Genomic DNA, 19076 nt, shown 5'->3' with positions numbered 1-19076 from the left:
CCGAAGGAGCAACGTCTGGTGAATACGGCAGGTGGGGTAAAACTTCCCATCCGACATTTTCTAAATAGGTTTTGACCGGTTTTGCGACACGTGGGCGAGCGTTATCATGTTGAAAAATAAGTTTATCATGTCTGTTCTCCCATTCTGGTCGTATCCTGGCCACAGCTTGCTTCAAACGTGTTAATTGTCGTCGATAATGTTCTCCATTAATAGTTTCACCCAGTTGCAGCAGCTCATAGTACACCACACCTTTCATATCCCATCATATGCACAGCATAACCTTTGCACAGTGAATATCTCGTTTCGGTTGTGATGGACCTGGGTCACCTGGCTTCACCCAGGCCTTTTTTCGTGTCGGGTTTTTGTAATGGATCCACTTCTCATCGCCGGTAACAATGCGATGCAAAAACCCCTTTCTTTTCTGTCTTTGAAGCAGCAATTCGCAAATAGTTTTTCGTCTTTCAACGTCTCTGTCTTTCAATTCATGTGGAACCCAATGTGACATCTTTTGAATCATTCCCATGGGTTTGAGGCATTTGGAAACTGTCGTTTGATCAACGCCTAATGCTTCTGCAAGTTTTTCCTACGTTTGACACGAATCCTGATCGAGCAATGCTCTCAATTCTTCGTCTTCAAATTTTTTTGGCTGTCCAGGCCGAAATCACCACTTCTAAACCGTGCAAACCACTTCTGACACGTTCACTCAGCTAGCGCATGGTCACCATACACTTCCACCAAAATACAATGACTTTCGGTAGCACTTTTCTGCATGTTAAAGTAATGAAGCAGAACACCCCGCAAAAACACTTTATCTGGCACGAACTGCGCCATGTTCAGTTGACTACAAAATGCTGTTGTTGACGCGTCAATCAACTGCCCTATACTATGAACGATGCGCGCTGACAGGAGTTTTGAACGCATGTGTGGCTACACGGAACTGTGGGACGATACGCTCGTTACGCCATCTCTTGTCCAGGCTCACGAATTAATTCCTAGACCAAATATTTAAACGCCTGAGCTTGGGAGTTTATATTAATTCAATTTTCATTTTATTGTTCTAATGAATGATGGTGCTGTGGATGCCAATTGAAATTGCTTATGATGTGGAAGCTTCATCATTACATCACAAAGGCAATTCAGAAAACTTTTCAAGAAGCGTGAAGCTCTCAGAAGGTAATCCTGCATGCTGTGAAAAACATCCGTGAGACAGCTAATGCCGACAAGAAACCTTCACCTGGACGACCTCGAACATCTAGTATAGAGAACATTTAACACCTGGCGAATACAGTCAGCAATATCTCAACCATAACAGTTACTGCTGAGCGCTACAATGTCATGTTCATCAAGTTTTTCTTTCCCTAAATGAGTCAGCTTGGTCTTACACAAATGTGAATACAACAAGATGGTGTCACTAGTCACACAGGTTTAATACTTACTTACTCCTTAGCTGCTACAGCCCCTAAAGGGCCTTGGCCTCTCTCACAATGATAGCCCATTCTTTTCTGTCTTCTGCTCGACTTCTCCACCGTCTTACTCCCATCCTCCTAAGGTCCTCCTCAACATCCTCCAACCATCTTTTCCTTGGCCTTCCTCTTAATCTTCTCCCTCCTGGTGTCCCTTTATAGACCTTTTTAACCGCTATGTCTTCAGGCATTCTTTCCACATGTCACAGGATTAATGCCAATGAGAATCCTTCAAGACCATGTGCCTGGTCACCTCTTTTTTAGATTCGGTGATATCAATGGCCATGCAGATCACCACAAGACTACTTCCTGCAGGGTTATCTTAAAGGAAGGGTATACACCACGAGACCCCAAACAACTGCTGAACTCAAGGGAAATATCCAGAGGGAGATAGAGGCCATTCCGGCAATTTGCTGAGCCACAGTATGGACAGTATGACTTAAAGAGCCCAAGAATGTTCTCCTCAAGTTGGTGCCCATCTACGGGATGTTATATTCAAACGATGAGTGCTGTAAACTATTGTATCTTGGTTATGTATTACACATAGTGCTTAACAAATGTGCTTGTTCCATTCCTAGAAATGTGCATTTGAAATATGTCTCATCAATATGGATCACCCTGTATTACATAATGTAGCACATTTTATCCATCTGTAGCTCTGTTTTGATTATGGTGTTTGAATGTGTGCCAGGGGACACTCTTGTATTTGCCACCAGAGCTCAGCAAGTGGTGTGGAGGAGTCCTGTATGCAATATTTTTTTACATTTTTTCAGAATGTAGGAAGCAATTATTTATGAAATATGCTTTTTCATGAAAACATACATTTGCATGAAAATCCTCAATGTAGCAAAAGTTATATGATTTTGTTGTTTATGTTGATTACAATTTTTTTTTTTTTCTCTTACAGGACACCGATTCAAAGTCAGACTAAAGATAGGTAGCTGGACACTGATGTGGATTTGCTGAACAAACATCATCTTGTAAATTTAATGATGCAATTGTGACTGAAATATAAGTTTCTTACCCTTAAATAAGTATAGTGTGCATAACACAGAGATTCTATTGTTTTGAAATGTATTGAAGTAATCCTTCAGAGGTATTTATACTTTGGAAAAATGCTATTTTTTAAATGTATTAAGATGTATTTAAGAAGAGAGATTTTTATGAATTTTGTGTTTAAATATGAATTCTGAACTTCATTCTGTATTTCTCATTGCTGAAGACAAAATGAAAGTATCCCATCTGGAACTTCCATTGTATTTGATGTAAAATGTGTCTGTTATGTTTATTTTTAGGCTTTTGTGCCTAAAAAAAAGAATGACCGAGGAGACATAAACATTTGAAACTAATAAATGTAGATCAAAAAGTATCACATTCTTGTTATTTTTGTTTCCAATGTGTTTATTCCAGGAAACTTGAATTGAAATTATGTCGGTAGAGACCATTTTTTTTATCCACAAATTTTTTTTCATGTTTTTAATTTTTCGAATACTTGTTTTAAGTCCACTGTACGCACAGATAGGCTAATCAGGACTGAATCTACAGTTTATTGTAGTTCCAACTGTAATCCTACTCCTATATGCATATGTGAGTGGGTTACACACATCAGATTTATCCAAATGGCAATAAATACACTGCTCCACAAAACTTAAGGAACACCAAGGGAACAGAAGGAAACAAACACAAAAATAGGTTTCACCAGGGTTTATGAACACCAACAAAGTACAGATGCAACATGCAACAAAAATGACCAGCAACATTGCAGAATGATATACAGGGTGTCCACAAATCGGAAAAGCACAAGACTCTGCAGTTGGAACTTGAGTATGAGAGCGCTTAGACCATCAGTACGGTGTGTGACCACCTCGAACAGACAAACAGGCATGACATCTGGCCTCCATGCTCTGGATCAGCGCTGGAGGGATACAGGGCCACTCCTGTAAGAGGGTGTTCCTTAGGTCAGGAAGGGTCCATGGTGGTGGGTTACATTGCGCAAGTCGTTGCCCAAGAGTATCCCAAACATGCTATACAGGATTAAGGTCCGGCGAGCATGCAGGTCACTCAATACAGGTGATGTCTTTTTCCAGGAATTCTGATACAATATGCATGCAGTGCAGGCAAGCATTGCCATCCAAAAACAGGAACTCTGTTCCCTTGGTGTTTCCATTTTCTTGTCTTATTCTTTCAGTTGGTTAGCTCATATTCTTCATCACAGTTAATATAATGTTACAGCTTTTTTCCTCCATTTCAATCTCGATTTCCAGCTTTCAGTGCGATCTTCCTATTTTATTTTTTTGACATTTATTTGTCTAGTTTTTCTTGTTTGCTAGGGCAGTGGTCAGGTTGACCAGGGGGAGGTATCCCCCTCCCCCCTGGCTTCAGCACTGAGCTAAGTAAGGTTGATCGGCCAGTTGATGTAAGCCATGCCACTAATATTTGTGTCATTAGGTTCACTGCGAGGAAGGGGTGAAAAGACATGTAAGGAAATGTCCATGGCCTTTATTGAAGGTATCATTGCAGTATTGCCTTGAGTGAAAGATGGGAACAAGGAGAAGCCTCATTCTCGGGTAGAAAGCCATGAGTTTTGAACCTATGTTGCCATCCTCCTCCCTTTCCCTCTGATATGAGTCTGTACTCTCAAATTAGCTCAGTGTAGCAAGATAAAAGACAAGGAAACATCCGTAGTCTTTGCTAAAAGTACCACCTCAGCATTCACCTGGAGTGAGTTGAGGGAAGCCATCGATGAATGTATATATTAGGAAGATATCTCAAATTAACAACAGATCTTCATTTATCATTGTAAACTGTTGATTGTGAACAAGGACATATTTAGAGAAAGGTCCAGTTCCCCGTCACCATGTACAGTCACGGACACTTCTGGGTTGTAACAATTCCATTGACTCAATGGGATCATTATAACTGTACATACTTGCATGTGATTTGGTGTGTTGTTTTTTCAACCAACCTTACATGAAGATAAGGATTTGATTAGGATCAATTATATTTGTATTGAGTGTCTACAGAAATTAGCATAATAATAATATGCATACAAACAATAATAAAGAACTTAATTTTCCATGAGAGCTGAAAGTAACAAACATTTTATGATGTAACAAGTCTTACATTTTTCTATTTACTTTGATATTATTTTCCTACATATAACAACTTTTCTATGCAAATTAACTAAAATTAAGTTAGGTAATTAATATGCCCTATATGTTATTTTCCATTCTCATGTAATAATGGGGCCTCCCCGATAGTGCAGTGGTAGCATCGTTGCCTTGTAATAAAGAAGTCCCGGGTTCAATACCCAGTGGAGGCGCATAGTGGTTTAGATCCCACTTTAAACTGTAGGTCCAGTCCCGATTAGCCTTACTGTGCATAAAGTGGTCTTAAAACACCAACTCAATCAATCAAATCATGTAATAATTATTATAATAATGATAGATATTTTCTATATTATCATTGGTATTATTATTGCTACATGGAGTGTAATGCGGCAGTTTTTACATTTTCTTCATAATCTATAAGATAGCTGTAGAATTCATTCATAATAATTTTTGATATTCAATTTTATCTTTTTCTTGTAGTTTACGGTTATTACAAGCATAAGAAAACAGTTTTTCTTTGTGACGTTTCAGGAGAACACACGCTCCTTTCATCAGACATTTATTTTCATTTTGACTAAAGATACAGTTATAACAATGGTTAGTAATTTTTAAACAAAAAGAATCCGTTATATAATGGACGTTGTCAATGTTACATTGTTGTAATATAGCAACTTAACTGTGAAAAAAAAGCAGTCTGTTGTATTTTTATTTGAGATTTTTTAAATTATGAATCCCAAATATCATCAGGTAATTCAAATTCATCATTGTTTTCACACAGTCTCTTGATGTTTTCTGTTACATTAAATTTCAAAGATGGTGGCTTTTAACTTGCATCTTCTCAAAAATCTGATTCTCTGAAGTGTTGTTTGAATCTTGATTTGATATTTCTGGAAGGTACGTACCTCTCTCCCCGTAATAGATGAATAATAGTTTTTCTTGTATGTACGCATTGCTTGCATTATAGAATTATTTCTTGTAGTTTACGGTTATTACAAGCATAAGAAAACAGTTTTTCTTTGTGACGTTTCAGGAGAACACACGCTCCTTTCATCAGACATTTATTTTCATTTTGACTAAAGATACAGTTATAACAATGGTTAGTAATTTTTAAACAAAAAGAATCCGTTATATAATGGACGTTGTCAATGTTACATTGTTGTAATATAGCAACTTAACTGTGAAAAAAAGCAGTCTGTTGTATTTTTATTTGAGATTTTTTAAATTATGAATCCCAAATATCATCAGGTAATTCAAATTCATCATTGTTTTCACACAGTCTCTTGATGTTTTCTGTTACATTAAATTTCAAAGATGGTGGCTTTTAACTTGCATCTTCTCAAAAATCTGATTCTCTGAAGTGTTGTTTGAATCTTGATTTGATATTTCTGGAAGGTACGTACCTCTCTCCCCGTAATAGATGAATAATAGTTTTTCTTGTATGTACGCATTGCTTGCATTATAGAATTATTTCTTGTAGTTTACGGTTATTACAAGCATAAGAAAACAGTTTTTCTTTGTGACGTTTCAGGAGAACACACGCTCCTTTCATCAGACATTTATTTTCATTTTGACTAAAGATACAGTTATAACAATGGTTAGTAATTTTTAAACAAAAAGAATCTGTTATATAATGGACGTTGTCAATGTTACATTGTTGTAATATAGCAACTTAACTGTGAAAAAAAGCAGTCTGTTGTATTTTTATTTGAGATTTTTTAAATTATGAATCCCAAATATCATCAGGTAATTCAAATTCATCATTGTTTTCACACAGTCTCTTGATGTTTTCTGTTACATTAAATTTCAAAGATGGTGGCTTTTAACTTGCATCTTCTCAAAAATCTGATTCTCTGAAGTGTTGTTTGAATCTTGATTTGATATTTCTGGAAGGTACGTACCTTTCTCCCCATAATAGATGAATAATAGTTTTTCTTGTATGTACGCATTGCTTGCATTATATAATTATTTCTTGTAGTTTATGGTTATTACAAGCATAAGAAAACAGTTTTTCTTTGTGACGTTTTAGGAGAACACACGCTCCTTTCATCAGACATTTATTTTCATTTTGACTAAAGATACAGTTATAACAATGGTTAGTAATTTTTAAACAAAAAGAATCCGTTATATAATGGACGTTGTCAATGTTACATTGTTGTAATATAGCAACTTAACTGTGAAAAAAAGCAGTCTGTTGTATTTTTATTTGAGATTTTTAAATTATGAATCCCAAATATCATCAGGTAATTCAAATTCATCATTGTTTTCACACAGTCTCTTGATGTTTTCTGTTACATTAAATTTCAAAGATGGTGGCTTTTAACTTGCATCTTCTCAAAAATCTGATTCTCTGAAGTGTTGTTTGAATCTTGATTTGATATTTCTGGAAGGTACGTACCTCTCTCCCCGTAATAGATGAATAATAGTTTTTCTTGTATGTACGCATTGCTTGCATTATAGAATTATTTCTTGTAGTTTACGGTTATTACAAGCATAAGAAAACAGTTTTCCTTGGCCTTCCTCTTAATCTTCTCCCTCCTGGTGTCCCTTTATAGACCTTTTTAACCGCTATGTCTTCAGGCATTCTTTCCACATGTCACAGGATTAATGCCAATGAGAATCCTTCAAGACCATGTGCCTGGTCACCTCTTTTTTAGATTCGGTGATATCAATGGCCATGCAGATCACCAAAAGACTACTTCCTGCAGGGTTATCTTAAAGGAAGGGTATACACCACGAGACCCCAAACAACTGCTGAACTCAAGGGAAATATCCAGAGGGAGATAGAGGCCATTCCGGCAATTTGCTGAGCCACAGTATGGACAGTATGACTTAAAGAGCCCAAGAATGTTCTCCTCAAGTTGGTGCCCATCTACGGGATGTTATATTCAAACGATGAGTGCTGTAAACTATTGTATCTTGGTTATGTATTACACATAGTGCTTAACAAATGTGCTTGTTCCATTCCTAGAAATGTGCATTTGAAATATGTCTCATCAATATGGATCACCCTGTATTACATAATGTAGCACATTTTATCCATCTGTAGCTCTGTTTTGATTATGGTGTTTGAATGTGTGCCAGGGGACACTCTTGTATTTGCCACCAGAGCTCAGCAAGTGGTGTGGAGGAGTCCTGTATGCAATATTTTTTTACATTTTTTCAGAATGTAGGAAGCAATTATTTATGAAATATGCTTTTTCATGAAAACATACATTTGCATGAAAATCCTCAATGTAGCAAAAGTTATATGATTTTGTTGTTTATGTTGATTACAATTTTTTTTTTTTTCTCTTACAGGACACCGATTCAAAGTCAGACTAAAGATAGGTAGCTGGACACTGATGTGGATTTGCTGAACAAACATCATCTTGTAAATTTAATGATGCAATTGTGACTGAAATATAAGTTTCTTACCCTTAAATAAGTATAGTGTGCATAACACAGAGATTCTATTGTTTTGAAATGTATTGAAGTAATCCTTCAGAGGTATTTATACTTTGGAAAAATGCTATTTTTTAAATGTATTAAGATGTATTTAAGAAGAGAGATTTTTATGAATTTTGTGTTTAAATATGAATTCTGAACTTCATTCTGTATTTCTCATTGCTGAAGACAAAATGAAAGTATCCCATCTGGAACTTCCATTGTATTTGATGTAAAATGTGTCTGTTATGTTTATTTTTAGGCTTTTGTGCCTAAAAAAAAGAATGACCGAGGAGACATAAACATTTGAAACTAATAAATGTAGATCAAAAAGTATCACATTCTTGTTATTTTTGTTTCCAATGTGTTTATTCCAGGAAACTTGAATTGAAATTATGTCGGTAGAGACCATTTTTTTTATCCACAAATTTTTTTTCATGTTTTTAATTTTTCGAATACTTGTTTTAAGTCCACTGTACGCACAGATAGGCTAATCAGGACTGAATCTACAGTTTATTGTAGTTCCAACTGTAATCCTACTCCTATATGCATATGTGAGTGGGTTACACACATCAGATTTATCCAAATGGCAATAAATACACTGCTCCACAAAACTTAAGGAACACCAAGGGAACAGAAGGAAACAAACACAAAAATAGGTTTCACCAGGGTTTATGAACACCAACAAAGTACAGATGCAACATGCAACAAAAATGACCAGCAACATTGCAGAATGATATACAGGGTGTCCACAAATCGGAAAAGCACAAGACTCTGCAGTTGGAACTTGAGTATGAGAGCGCTTAGACCATCAGTACGGTGTGTGACCACCTCGAACAGACAAACAGGCATGACATCTGGCCTCCATGCTCTGGATCAGCGCTGGAGGGATACAGGGCCACTCCTGTAAGAGGGTGTTCCTTAGGTCAGGAAGGGTCCATGGTGGTGGGTTACATTGCGCAAGTCGTTGCCCAAGAGTATCCCAAACATGCTATACAGGATTAAGGTCCGGCGAGCATGCAGGTCACTCAATACAGGTGATGTCTTTTTCCAGGAATTCTGATACAATATGCATGCAGTGCAGGCAAGCATTGCCATCCAAAAACAGGAACTCTGTTCCCTTGGTGTTTCCATTTTCTTGTCTTATTCTTTCAGTTGGTTAGCTCATATTCTTCATCACAGTTAATATAATGTTACAGCTTTTTTCCTCCATTTCAATCTCGATTTCCAGCTTTCAGTGCGATCTTCCTATTTTATTTTTTTGACATTTATTTGTCTAGTTTTTCTTGTTTGCTAGGGCAGTGGTCAGGTTGACCAGGGGGAGGTATCCCCCTCCCCCCTGGCTTCAGCACTGAGCTAAGTAAGGTTGATCGGCCAGTTGATGTAAGCCATGCCACTAATATTTGTGTCATTAGGTTCACTGCGAGGAAGGGGTGAAAAGACATGTAAGGAAATGTCCATGGCCTTTATTGAAGGTATCATTGCAGTATTGCCTTGAGTGAAAGATGGGAACAAGGAGAAGCCTCATTCTCGGGTAGAAAGCCATGAGTTTTGAACCTATGTTGCCATCCTCCTCCCTTTCCCTCTGATATGAGTCTGTACTCTCAAATTAGCTCAGTGTAGCAAGATAAAAGACAAGGAAACATCCGTAGTCTTTGCTAAAAGTACCACCTCAGCATTCACCTGGAGTGAGTTGAGGGAAGCCATCGATGAATGTATATATTAGGAAGATATCTCAAATTAACAACAGATCTTCATTTATCATTGTAAACTGTTGATTGTGAACAAGGACATATTTAGAGAAAGGTCCAGTTCCCCGTCACCATGTACAGTCATGGACACTTCTGGGTTGTAACAATTCCATTGACTCAATGGGATCATTATAACTGTACATACTTGCATGTGATTTGGTGTGTTGTTTTTTCAACCAACCTTACATGAAGATAAGGATTTGATTAGGATCAATTATATTTGTATTGAGTGTCTACAGAAATTAGCATAATAATAATATGCATACAAACAATAATAAAGAACTTAATTTTCCATGAGAGCTGAAAGTAACAAACATTTTATGATGTAACAAGTCTTACATTTTTCTATTTACTTTGATATTATTTTCCTACATATAACAACTTTTCTATGCAAATTAACTAAAATTAAGTTAGGTAATTAATATGCCCTATATGTTATTTTCCATTCTCATGTAATAATGGGGCCTCCCCGATAGTGCAGTGGTAGCATCGTTGCCTTGTAATAAAGAAGTCCCGGGTTCAATACCCAGTGGAGGCGCATAGTGGTTTAGATCCCACTTTAAACTGTAGGTCCAGTCCCGATTAGCCTTACTGTGCATAAAGTGGTCTTAAAACACCAACTCAATCAATCAAATCATGTAATAATTATTATAATAATGATAGATATTTTCTATATTATCATTGGTATTATTATTGCTACATGGAGTGTAATGCGGCAGTTTTTACATTTTCTTCATAATCTATAAGATAGCTGTAGAATTCATTCATAATAATTTTTGATATTCAATTTTATCTTTTTCTTGTAGTTTACGGTTATTACAAGCATAAGAAAACAGTTTTTCTTTGTGACGTTTCAGGAGAACACACGCTCCTTTCATCAGACATTTATTTTCATTTTGACTAAAGATACAGTTATAACAATGGTTAGTAATTTTTAAACAAAAAGAATCCGTTATATAATGGACGTTGTCAATGTTACATTGTTGTAATATAGCAACTTAACTGTGAAAAAAAAGCAGTCTGTTGTATTTTTATTTGAGATTTTTTAAATTATGAATCCCAAATATCATCAGGTAATTCAAATTCATCATTGTTTTCACACAGTCTCTTGATGTTTTCTGTTACATTAAATTTCAAAGATGGTGGCTTTTAACTTGCATCTTCTCAAAAATCTGATTCTCTGAAGTGTTGTTTGAATCTTGATTTGATATTTCTGGAAGGTACGTACCTCTCTCCCCGTAATAGATGAATAATAGTTTTTCTTGTATGTACGCATTGCTTGCATTATAGAATTATTTCTTGTAGTTTACGGTTATTACAAGCATAAGAAAACAGTTTTTCTTTGTGACGTTTCAGGAGAACACACGCTCCTTTCATCAGACATTTATTTTCATTTTGACTAAAGATACAGTTATAACAATGGTTAGTAATTTTTAAACAAAAAGAATCCGTTATATAATGGACGTTGTCAATGTTACATTGTTGTAATATAGCAACTTAACTGTGAAAAAAAGCAGTCTGTTGTATTTTTATTTGAGATTTTTTAAATTATGAATCCCAAATATCATCAGGTAATTCAAATTCATCATTGTTTTCACACAGTCTCTTGATGTTTTCTGTTACATTAAATTTCAAAGATGGTGGCTTTTAACTTGCATCTTCTCAAAAATCTGATTCTCTGAAGTGTTGTTTGAATCTTGATTTGATATTTCTGGAAGGTACGTACCTCTCTCCCCGTAATAGATGAATAATAGTTTTTCTTGTATGTACGCATTGCTTGCATTATAGAATTATTTCTTGTAGTTTACGGTTATTACAAGCATAAGAAAACAGTTTTTCTTTGTGACGTTTCAGGAGAACACACGCTCCTTTCATCAGACATTTATTTTCATTTTGACTAAAGATACAGTTATAACAATGGTTAGTAATTTTTAAACAAAAAGAATCTGTTATATAATGGACGTTGTCAATGTTACATTGTTGTAATATAGCAACTTAACTGTGAAAAAAAGCAGTCTGTTGTATTTTTATTTGAGATTTTTTAAATTATGAATCCCAAATATCATCAGGTAATTCAAATTCATCATTGTTTTCACACAGTCTCTTGATGTTTTCTGTTACATTAAATTTCAAAGATGGTGGCTTTTAACTTGCATCTTCTCAAAAATCTGATTCTCTGAAGTGTTGTTTGAATCTTGATTTGATATTTCTGGAAGGTACGTACCTTTCTCCCCATAATAGATGAATAATAGTTTTTCTTGTATGTACGCATTGCTTGCATTATATAATTATTTCTTGTAGTTTATGGTTATTACAAGCATAAGAAAACAGTTTTTCTTTGTGACGTTTTAGGAGAACACACGCTCCTTTCATCAGACATTTATTTTCATTTTGACTAAAGATACAGTTATAACAATGGTTAGTAATTTTTAAACAAAAAGAATCCGTTATATAATGGACGTTTTCAATGTTACATTGTTGTAATATAGCAACTTAACTGTGAAAAAAAGCAGTCTGTTGTATTTTTATTTGAGATTTTTAAATTATGAATCCCAAATATCATCAGGTAATTCAAATTCATCATTGTTTTCACACAGTCTCTTGATGTTTTCTGTTACATTAAATTTCAAAGATGGTGGCTTTTAACTTGCATCTTCTCAAAAATCTGATTCTCTGAAGTGTTGTTTGAATCTTGATTTGATATTTCTGGAAGGTACGTACCTCTCTCCCCGTAATAGATGAATAATAGTTTTTCTTGTATGTACGCATTGCTTGCATTATAGAATTATTTCTTGTAGTTTACGGTTATTACAAGCATAAGAAAACAGTTTTCCTTGGCCTTCCTCTTAATCTTCTCCCTCCTGGTGTCCCTTTATAGACCTTTTTAACCGCTATGTCTTCAGGCATTCTTTCCACATGTCACAGGATTAATGCCAATGAGAATCCTTCAAGACCATGTGCCTGGTCACCTCTTTTTTAGATTCGGTGATATCAATGGCCATGCAGATCACCACAAGACTACTTCCTGCAGGGTTATCTTAAAGGAAGGGTATACACCACGAGACCCCAAACAACTGCTGAACTCAAGGGAAATATCCAGAGGGAGATAGAGGCCATTCCGGCAATTTGCTGAGCCACAGTATGGACAGTATGACTTAAAGAGCCCAAGAATGTTCTCCTCAAGTTGGTGCCCATCTACGGGATGTTATATTCAAACGATGAGTGCTGTAAACTATTGTATCTTGGTTATGTATTACACATAGTGCTTAACAAATGTGCTTGTTCCATTCCTAGAAATGTGCATTTGAAATATGTCTCATCAATATGGATCACCCTGTATTACATAATGTAGCACATTTTATCCATCTGTAGCTCTGTTTTGATTATGGTGTTTGAATGTGTGCCAGGGGACACTCTTGTATTTGCCACCAGAGCTCAGCAAGTGGTGTGGAGGAGTCCTGTATGCAATATTTTTTTACATTTTTTCAGAATGTAGGAAGCAATTATTTATGAAATATGCTTTTTCATGAAAACATACATTTGCATGAAAATCCTCAATGTAGCAAAAGTTATATGATTTTGTTGTTTATGTTGATTACAATTTTTTTTTTTCTCTTACAGGACACCGATTCAAAGTCAGACTAAAGATAGGTAGCTGGACACTGATGTGGATTTGCTGAACAAACATCATCTTGTAAATTTAATGATGCAATTGTGACTGAAATATAAGTTTCTTACCCTTAAATAAGTATAGTGTGCATAACACAGAGATTCTATTGTTTTGAAATGTATTGAAGTAATCCTTCAGAGGTATTTATACTTTGGAAAAATGCTATTTTTTAAATGTATTAAGATGTATTTAAGAAGAGAGATTTTTATGAATTTTGTGTTTAAATATGAATTCTGAACTTCATTCTGTATTTCTCATTGCTGAAGACAAAATGAAAGTATCCCATCTGGAACTTCCATTGTATTTGATGTAAAATGTGTCTGTTATGTTTATTTTTAGGCTTTTGTGCCTAAAAAAAAGAATGACCGAGGAGACATAAACATTTGAAACTAATAAATGTAGATCAAAAAGTATCACATTCTTGTTATTTTTGTTTCCAATGTGTTTATTCCAGGAAACTTGAATTGAAATTATGTCGGTAGAGACCATTTTTTTTATCCACAAATTTTTTTTCATGTTTTTAATTTTTCGAATACTTGTTTTAAGTCCACTGTACGCACAGATAGGCTAATCAGGACTGAATCTACAGTTTATTGTAGTTCCAACTGTAATCCTACTCCTATATGCATATGTGAGTGGGTTACACACATCAGATTTATCCAAATGGCAATAAATACACTGCTCCACAAAACTTAAGGAACACCAAGGGAACAGAAGGAAACAAACACAAAAATAGGTTTCACCAGGGTTTATGAACACCAACAAAGTACAGATGCAACATGCAACAAAAATGACCAGCAACATTGCAGAATGATATACAGGGTGTCCACAAATCGGAAAAGCACAAGACTCTGCAGTTGGAACTTGAGTATGAGAGCGCTTAGACCATCAGTACGGTGTGTGACCACCTCGAACAGACAAACAGGCATGACATCTGGCCTCCATGCTCTGGATCAGCGCTGGAGGGATACAGGGCCACTCCTGTAAGAGGGTGTTCCTTAGGTCAGGAAGGGTCCATGGTGGTGGGTTACATTGCGCAAGTCGTTGCCCAAGAGTATCCCAAACATGCTATACAGGATTAAGGTCCGGCGAGCATGCAGGTCACTCAATACAGGTGATGTCTTTTTCCAGGAATTCTGATACAATATGCATGCAGTGCAGGCAAGCATTGCCATCCAAAAACAGGAACTCTGTTCCCTTGGTGTTTCCATTTTCTTGTCTTATTCTTTCAGTTGGTTAGCTCATATTCTTCATCACAGTTAATATAATGTTACAGCTTTTTTCCTCCATTTCAATCTCGATTTCCAGCTTTCAGTGCGATCTTCCTATTTTATTTTTTTGACATTTATTTGTCTAGTTTTTCTTGTTTGCTAGGGCAGTGGTCAGGTTGACCAGGGGGAGGTATCCCCCTCCCCCCTGGCTTCAGCACTGAGCTAAGTAAGGTTGATCGGCCAGTTGATGTAAGCCATGCCACTAATATTTGTGTCATTAGGTTCACTGCGAGGAAGGGGTGAAAAGACATGTAAGGAAATGTCCATGGCCTTTATTGAAGGTATCATTGCAGTATTGCCTTGAGTGAAAGATGGGAACAAGGAGAAGCCTCATTCTCGGGTAGAAAGCCATGAGTTTTGAACCTATGTTGCCATCCTCCTCCCTTTCCCTCTGATATGAGTCTGTACTCTCAAATTAGCTCAGTGTAGCAAGATAAAAGACAAGGAAACATCCGTAGTCTTTGCTAAAAGTACCACCTCAGCATTCACCTGGAGTGAGTTGAGGGAAGTCATCGATGAATGTATATATTAGGAAGATATCTCAAATTAACAACAGATCTTCATTTATCATTGTAAACTGTTGATTGTGAACAAGGACATATTTAGAGAAAGGTCCAGTTCCCCGTCACCATGTACAGTCACGGACACTTCTGGGTTGTAACAATTCCATTGACTCAATGGGATCATTATAACTGTACATACTTGCATGTGATTTGGTGTGTTGTTTTTTCAACCAACCTTACATGAAGATAAGGATTTGATTAGGATCAATTATATTTGTATTGAGTGTCTACAGAAATTAGCATAATAATAATATGCATACAAACAATAATAAAGAACTTAATTTTCCATGAGAGCTGAAAGTAACAAACATTTTATGATGTAACAAGTCTTACATTTTTCTATTTACTTTGATATTATTTTCCTACATATAACAACTTTTCTATGCAAATTAACTAAAATTAAGTTAGGTAATTAATATGCCCTATATGTTATTTTCCATTCTCATGTAATAATGGGGCCTCCCCGATAGTGCAGTGGTAGCATCGTTGCCTTGTAATAAAGAAGTCCCGGGTTCAATACCCAGTGGAGGCGCATAGTGGTTTAGATCCCACTTTAAACTGTAGGTCCAGTCCCGATTAGCCTTACTGTGCATAAAGTGGTCTTAAAACACCAACTCAATCAATCAAATCATGTAATAATTATTATAATAATGATAGATATTTTCTATATTATCATTGGTATTATTATTGCTACATGGAGTGTAATGCGGCAGTTTTTACATTTTCTTCATAATCTATAAGATAGCTGTAGAATTCATTCATAATAATTTTTGATATTCAATTTTATCTTTTTCTTGTAGTTTACGGTTATTACAAGCATAAGAAAACAGTTTTTCTCTGTGACGTTTCAGGAGAACACACGCTCCTTTCATCAGACATTTATTTTCATTTTGACTAAAGATACAGTTATAACAATGGTTAGTAATTTTTAAACAAAAAGAATCCGTTATATAATGGACGTTGTCAATGTTACATTGTTGTAATATAGCAACTTAACTGTGAAAAAAAAGCAGTCTGTTGTATTTTTATTTGAGATTTTTTAAATTATGAATCCCAAATATCATCAGGTAATTCAAATTCATCATTGTTTTCACACAGTCTCTTGATGTTTTCTGTTACATTAAATTTCAAAGATGGTGGCTTTTAACTTGCATCTTCTCAAAAATCTGATTCTCTGAAGTGTTGTTTGAATCTTGATTTGATATTTCTGGAAGGTACGTACCTCTCTCCCCGTAATAGATGAATAATAGTTTTTCTTGTATGTACGCATTGCTTGCATTATAGAATTATTTCTTGTAGTTTACGGTTATTACAAGCATAAGAAAACAGTTTTTCTTTGTGACGTTTCAGGAGAACACACGCTCCTTTCATCAGACATTTATTTTCATTTTGACTAAAGATACAGTTATAACAATGGTTAGTAATTTTTAAACAAAAAGAATCCGTTATATAATGGACGTTGTCAATGTTACATTGTTGTAATATAGCAACTTAACTGTGAAAAAAAGCAGTCTGTTGTATTTTTATTTGAGATTTTCTAAATTATGAATCCCAAATATCATCAGGTAATTCAAATTCATCATTGTTTTCACACAGTCTCTTGATGTTTTCTGTTACATTAAATTTCAAAGATGGTGGCTTTTAACTTGCATCTTCTCAAAAATCTGATTCTCTGAAGTGTTGTTTGAATCTTGATTTGATATTTCTGGAAGGTACGTACCTCTCTCCCCGTAATAGATGAATAATAGTTTTTCTTGTATGTACGCATTGCTTGCATTATAGAATTATTTCTTGTAGTTTACGGTTATTACAAGCATAAGAAAACAGTTTTTCTTTGTGACGTTTCAGGAGAACACACGCTCCTTTCATCAGACATTTATTTTCATTTTGACTAAAGATACAGTTATAACAATGGTTAGTAATTTTTAAACAAAAAGAATCTGTTATATAATGGACGTTGTCAATGTTACATTGTTGTAATATAGCAACTTAACTGTGAAAAAAAGCAGTCTGTTGTATTTTTATTTGAGATTTTTTAAATTATGAATCCCAAATATCATCAGGTAATTCAAATTCATCATTGTTTTCACACAGTCTCTTGATGTTTTCTGTTACATTAAATTTCAAAGATGGTGGCTTTTAACTTGCATCTTCTCAAAAATCTGATTCTCTGAAGTGTTGTTTGAATCTTGATTTGATATTTCTGGAAGGTACGTACCTTTCTCCCTATAATAGATGAATAATAGTTTTTCTTGTATGTACGCATTGCTTGCATTATATAATTATTTCTTGTAGTTTATGGTTATTACAAGCATAAGAAAACAGTTTTTCTTTGTGACGTTTTAGGAGAACACACGCTCCTTTCATCAGACATTTATTTTCATTTTGACTAAAGATACAGTTATAACAATGGTTAGTAATTTTTAAACAAAAAGAATCCGTTATATAATGGACGTTGTCAATGTTACATTGTTGTAATATAGCAACTTAACTGTGAAAAAAAGCAGACTGTGTGAAAACAATGATGAATTTGAATTACCTGATGATATTTGGGATTCATAATTTAAAAAATCTCAAATAAAAATACAACGGACTGCTTTTTTTCACAGTTAAGTTGCTATATTACAACAATGTAACATTGACAACGTCCATTATATAACGGATTCTTTTTGTTTAAAAATTACTAACCATTGTTATAACTGTATCTTTAGTCAAAATGAAAATAAATGTCTGATGAAAGGAGCGTGTGTTCTCCTGAAACGTCACAAAGAAAAACTGTTTTCTTATGCTTGTAATAACCGTAAACTACAAGAAATAATTCTATAATGCAAGCAATGCGTACATACAAGAAAAACTATTATTCATCTATTATGGGGAGAGAGGTACGTACGTACCTTCCAGAAATATCAAATCAAGATTCAAACAACACTTCAGAGAATCAGATTTTTGAGAAGATGCAAGTTAAAAGCCACCATCTTTGAAATTTAATGTAACAGAAAACATCAAGAGACTGTGTGAAAACAATGATGAATTTGAATTACCTGATGATATTTGGGATTCATAATTTAAAAAATCTCAAATAAAAATACAACAGACTGCTTTTTTTCACAGTTAAGTTGCTATATTACAACAATGTAACATTGACAACGTCCATTATATAAGGGATTCTTTTTGTTTAAAAATTACTAACCATTGTTATAACTGTATCTTTAGTCAAAATGAAAATAAATGTCTGATGAAAGGAGCGTGTGTTCTCCTGAAACGTCACAAAGAAAAACTGTTTTCTTATGCTTGTAATAACCGTAAACTACAAGAAATAATTCTATAATGCAAGCAATGCGTACATACAAGAAAAACTATTATTCATCTATTACGGGGAGAGAGGTACGTACGTACCTTCCAGAAATATCAAATCAAGATTCAAACAACACTTCAGAGAATCAGATTTTTGAGAAGATGCAAGTTAAAAGCCACCATCTTTGAAATTTAATGTAACAGAAAACATCAAGAGACTGTGTGAAAACAATGATGAATTTGAATTACCTGATGATATTTGGGATTCATAATTTAAAAAATCTCAAATAAAAATACAACAGACTGCTTTTTTTTCACAGTTAAGTTGCTATATTACAACAATGTAACATTGACAACGTCCATTATATAACGGATTCTTTTTGTTTAAAAATTACTAACCATTGTTATAACTGTATCTTTAGTCAAAATGAAAATAAATGTCTGATGAAAGGAGCGTGTGTTCTCCTGAAACGTCACAAAGAAAAACTGTTTTCTTATGCTTGTAATAACCGTAAACTACAAGAAATAATT

At 34.8% G+C, this 19076-nt stretch overlaps 1 protein-coding gene across 3 annotated transcripts in view; it reads left to right on the top strand.

Annotated features, from left to right (window-relative positions):
- Positions 1–2832, top strand: part of LOC145978015 (PHD finger protein 14) — a 45687-nt gene extending 42855 nt beyond the window's left edge. For all 3 annotated transcript variants that reach the window (XM_083110395.1, XM_083110394.1, XM_083110396.1), the window contains exon 17: positions 2371–2832. In XM_083110395.1, the coding sequence (XP_082966521.1) occupies positions 2371–2394 (24 nt within the window). In that variant the 3' untranslated portion in view covers positions 2395–2832. The remainder of the gene's footprint in view (positions 1–2370) is intronic.
- The last annotated feature ends 16244 nt before the right edge of the window (positions 2833–19076 follow it).

Source organism: Lepisma saccharinum, chromosome 24 (assembly GCF_977018435.1).
Source record: "Lepisma saccharinum chromosome 24, izLepSacc3.1, whole genome shotgun sequence".
In the NCBI taxonomy this organism is placed as follows: Eukaryota; Metazoa; Arthropoda; class Insecta; order Zygentoma; family Lepismatidae; genus Lepisma; species Lepisma saccharinum.
The sequence above is the reverse complement of the archived record's forward strand: the minus strand, read 5'-3'. Positions and strand labels throughout refer to the sequence as shown.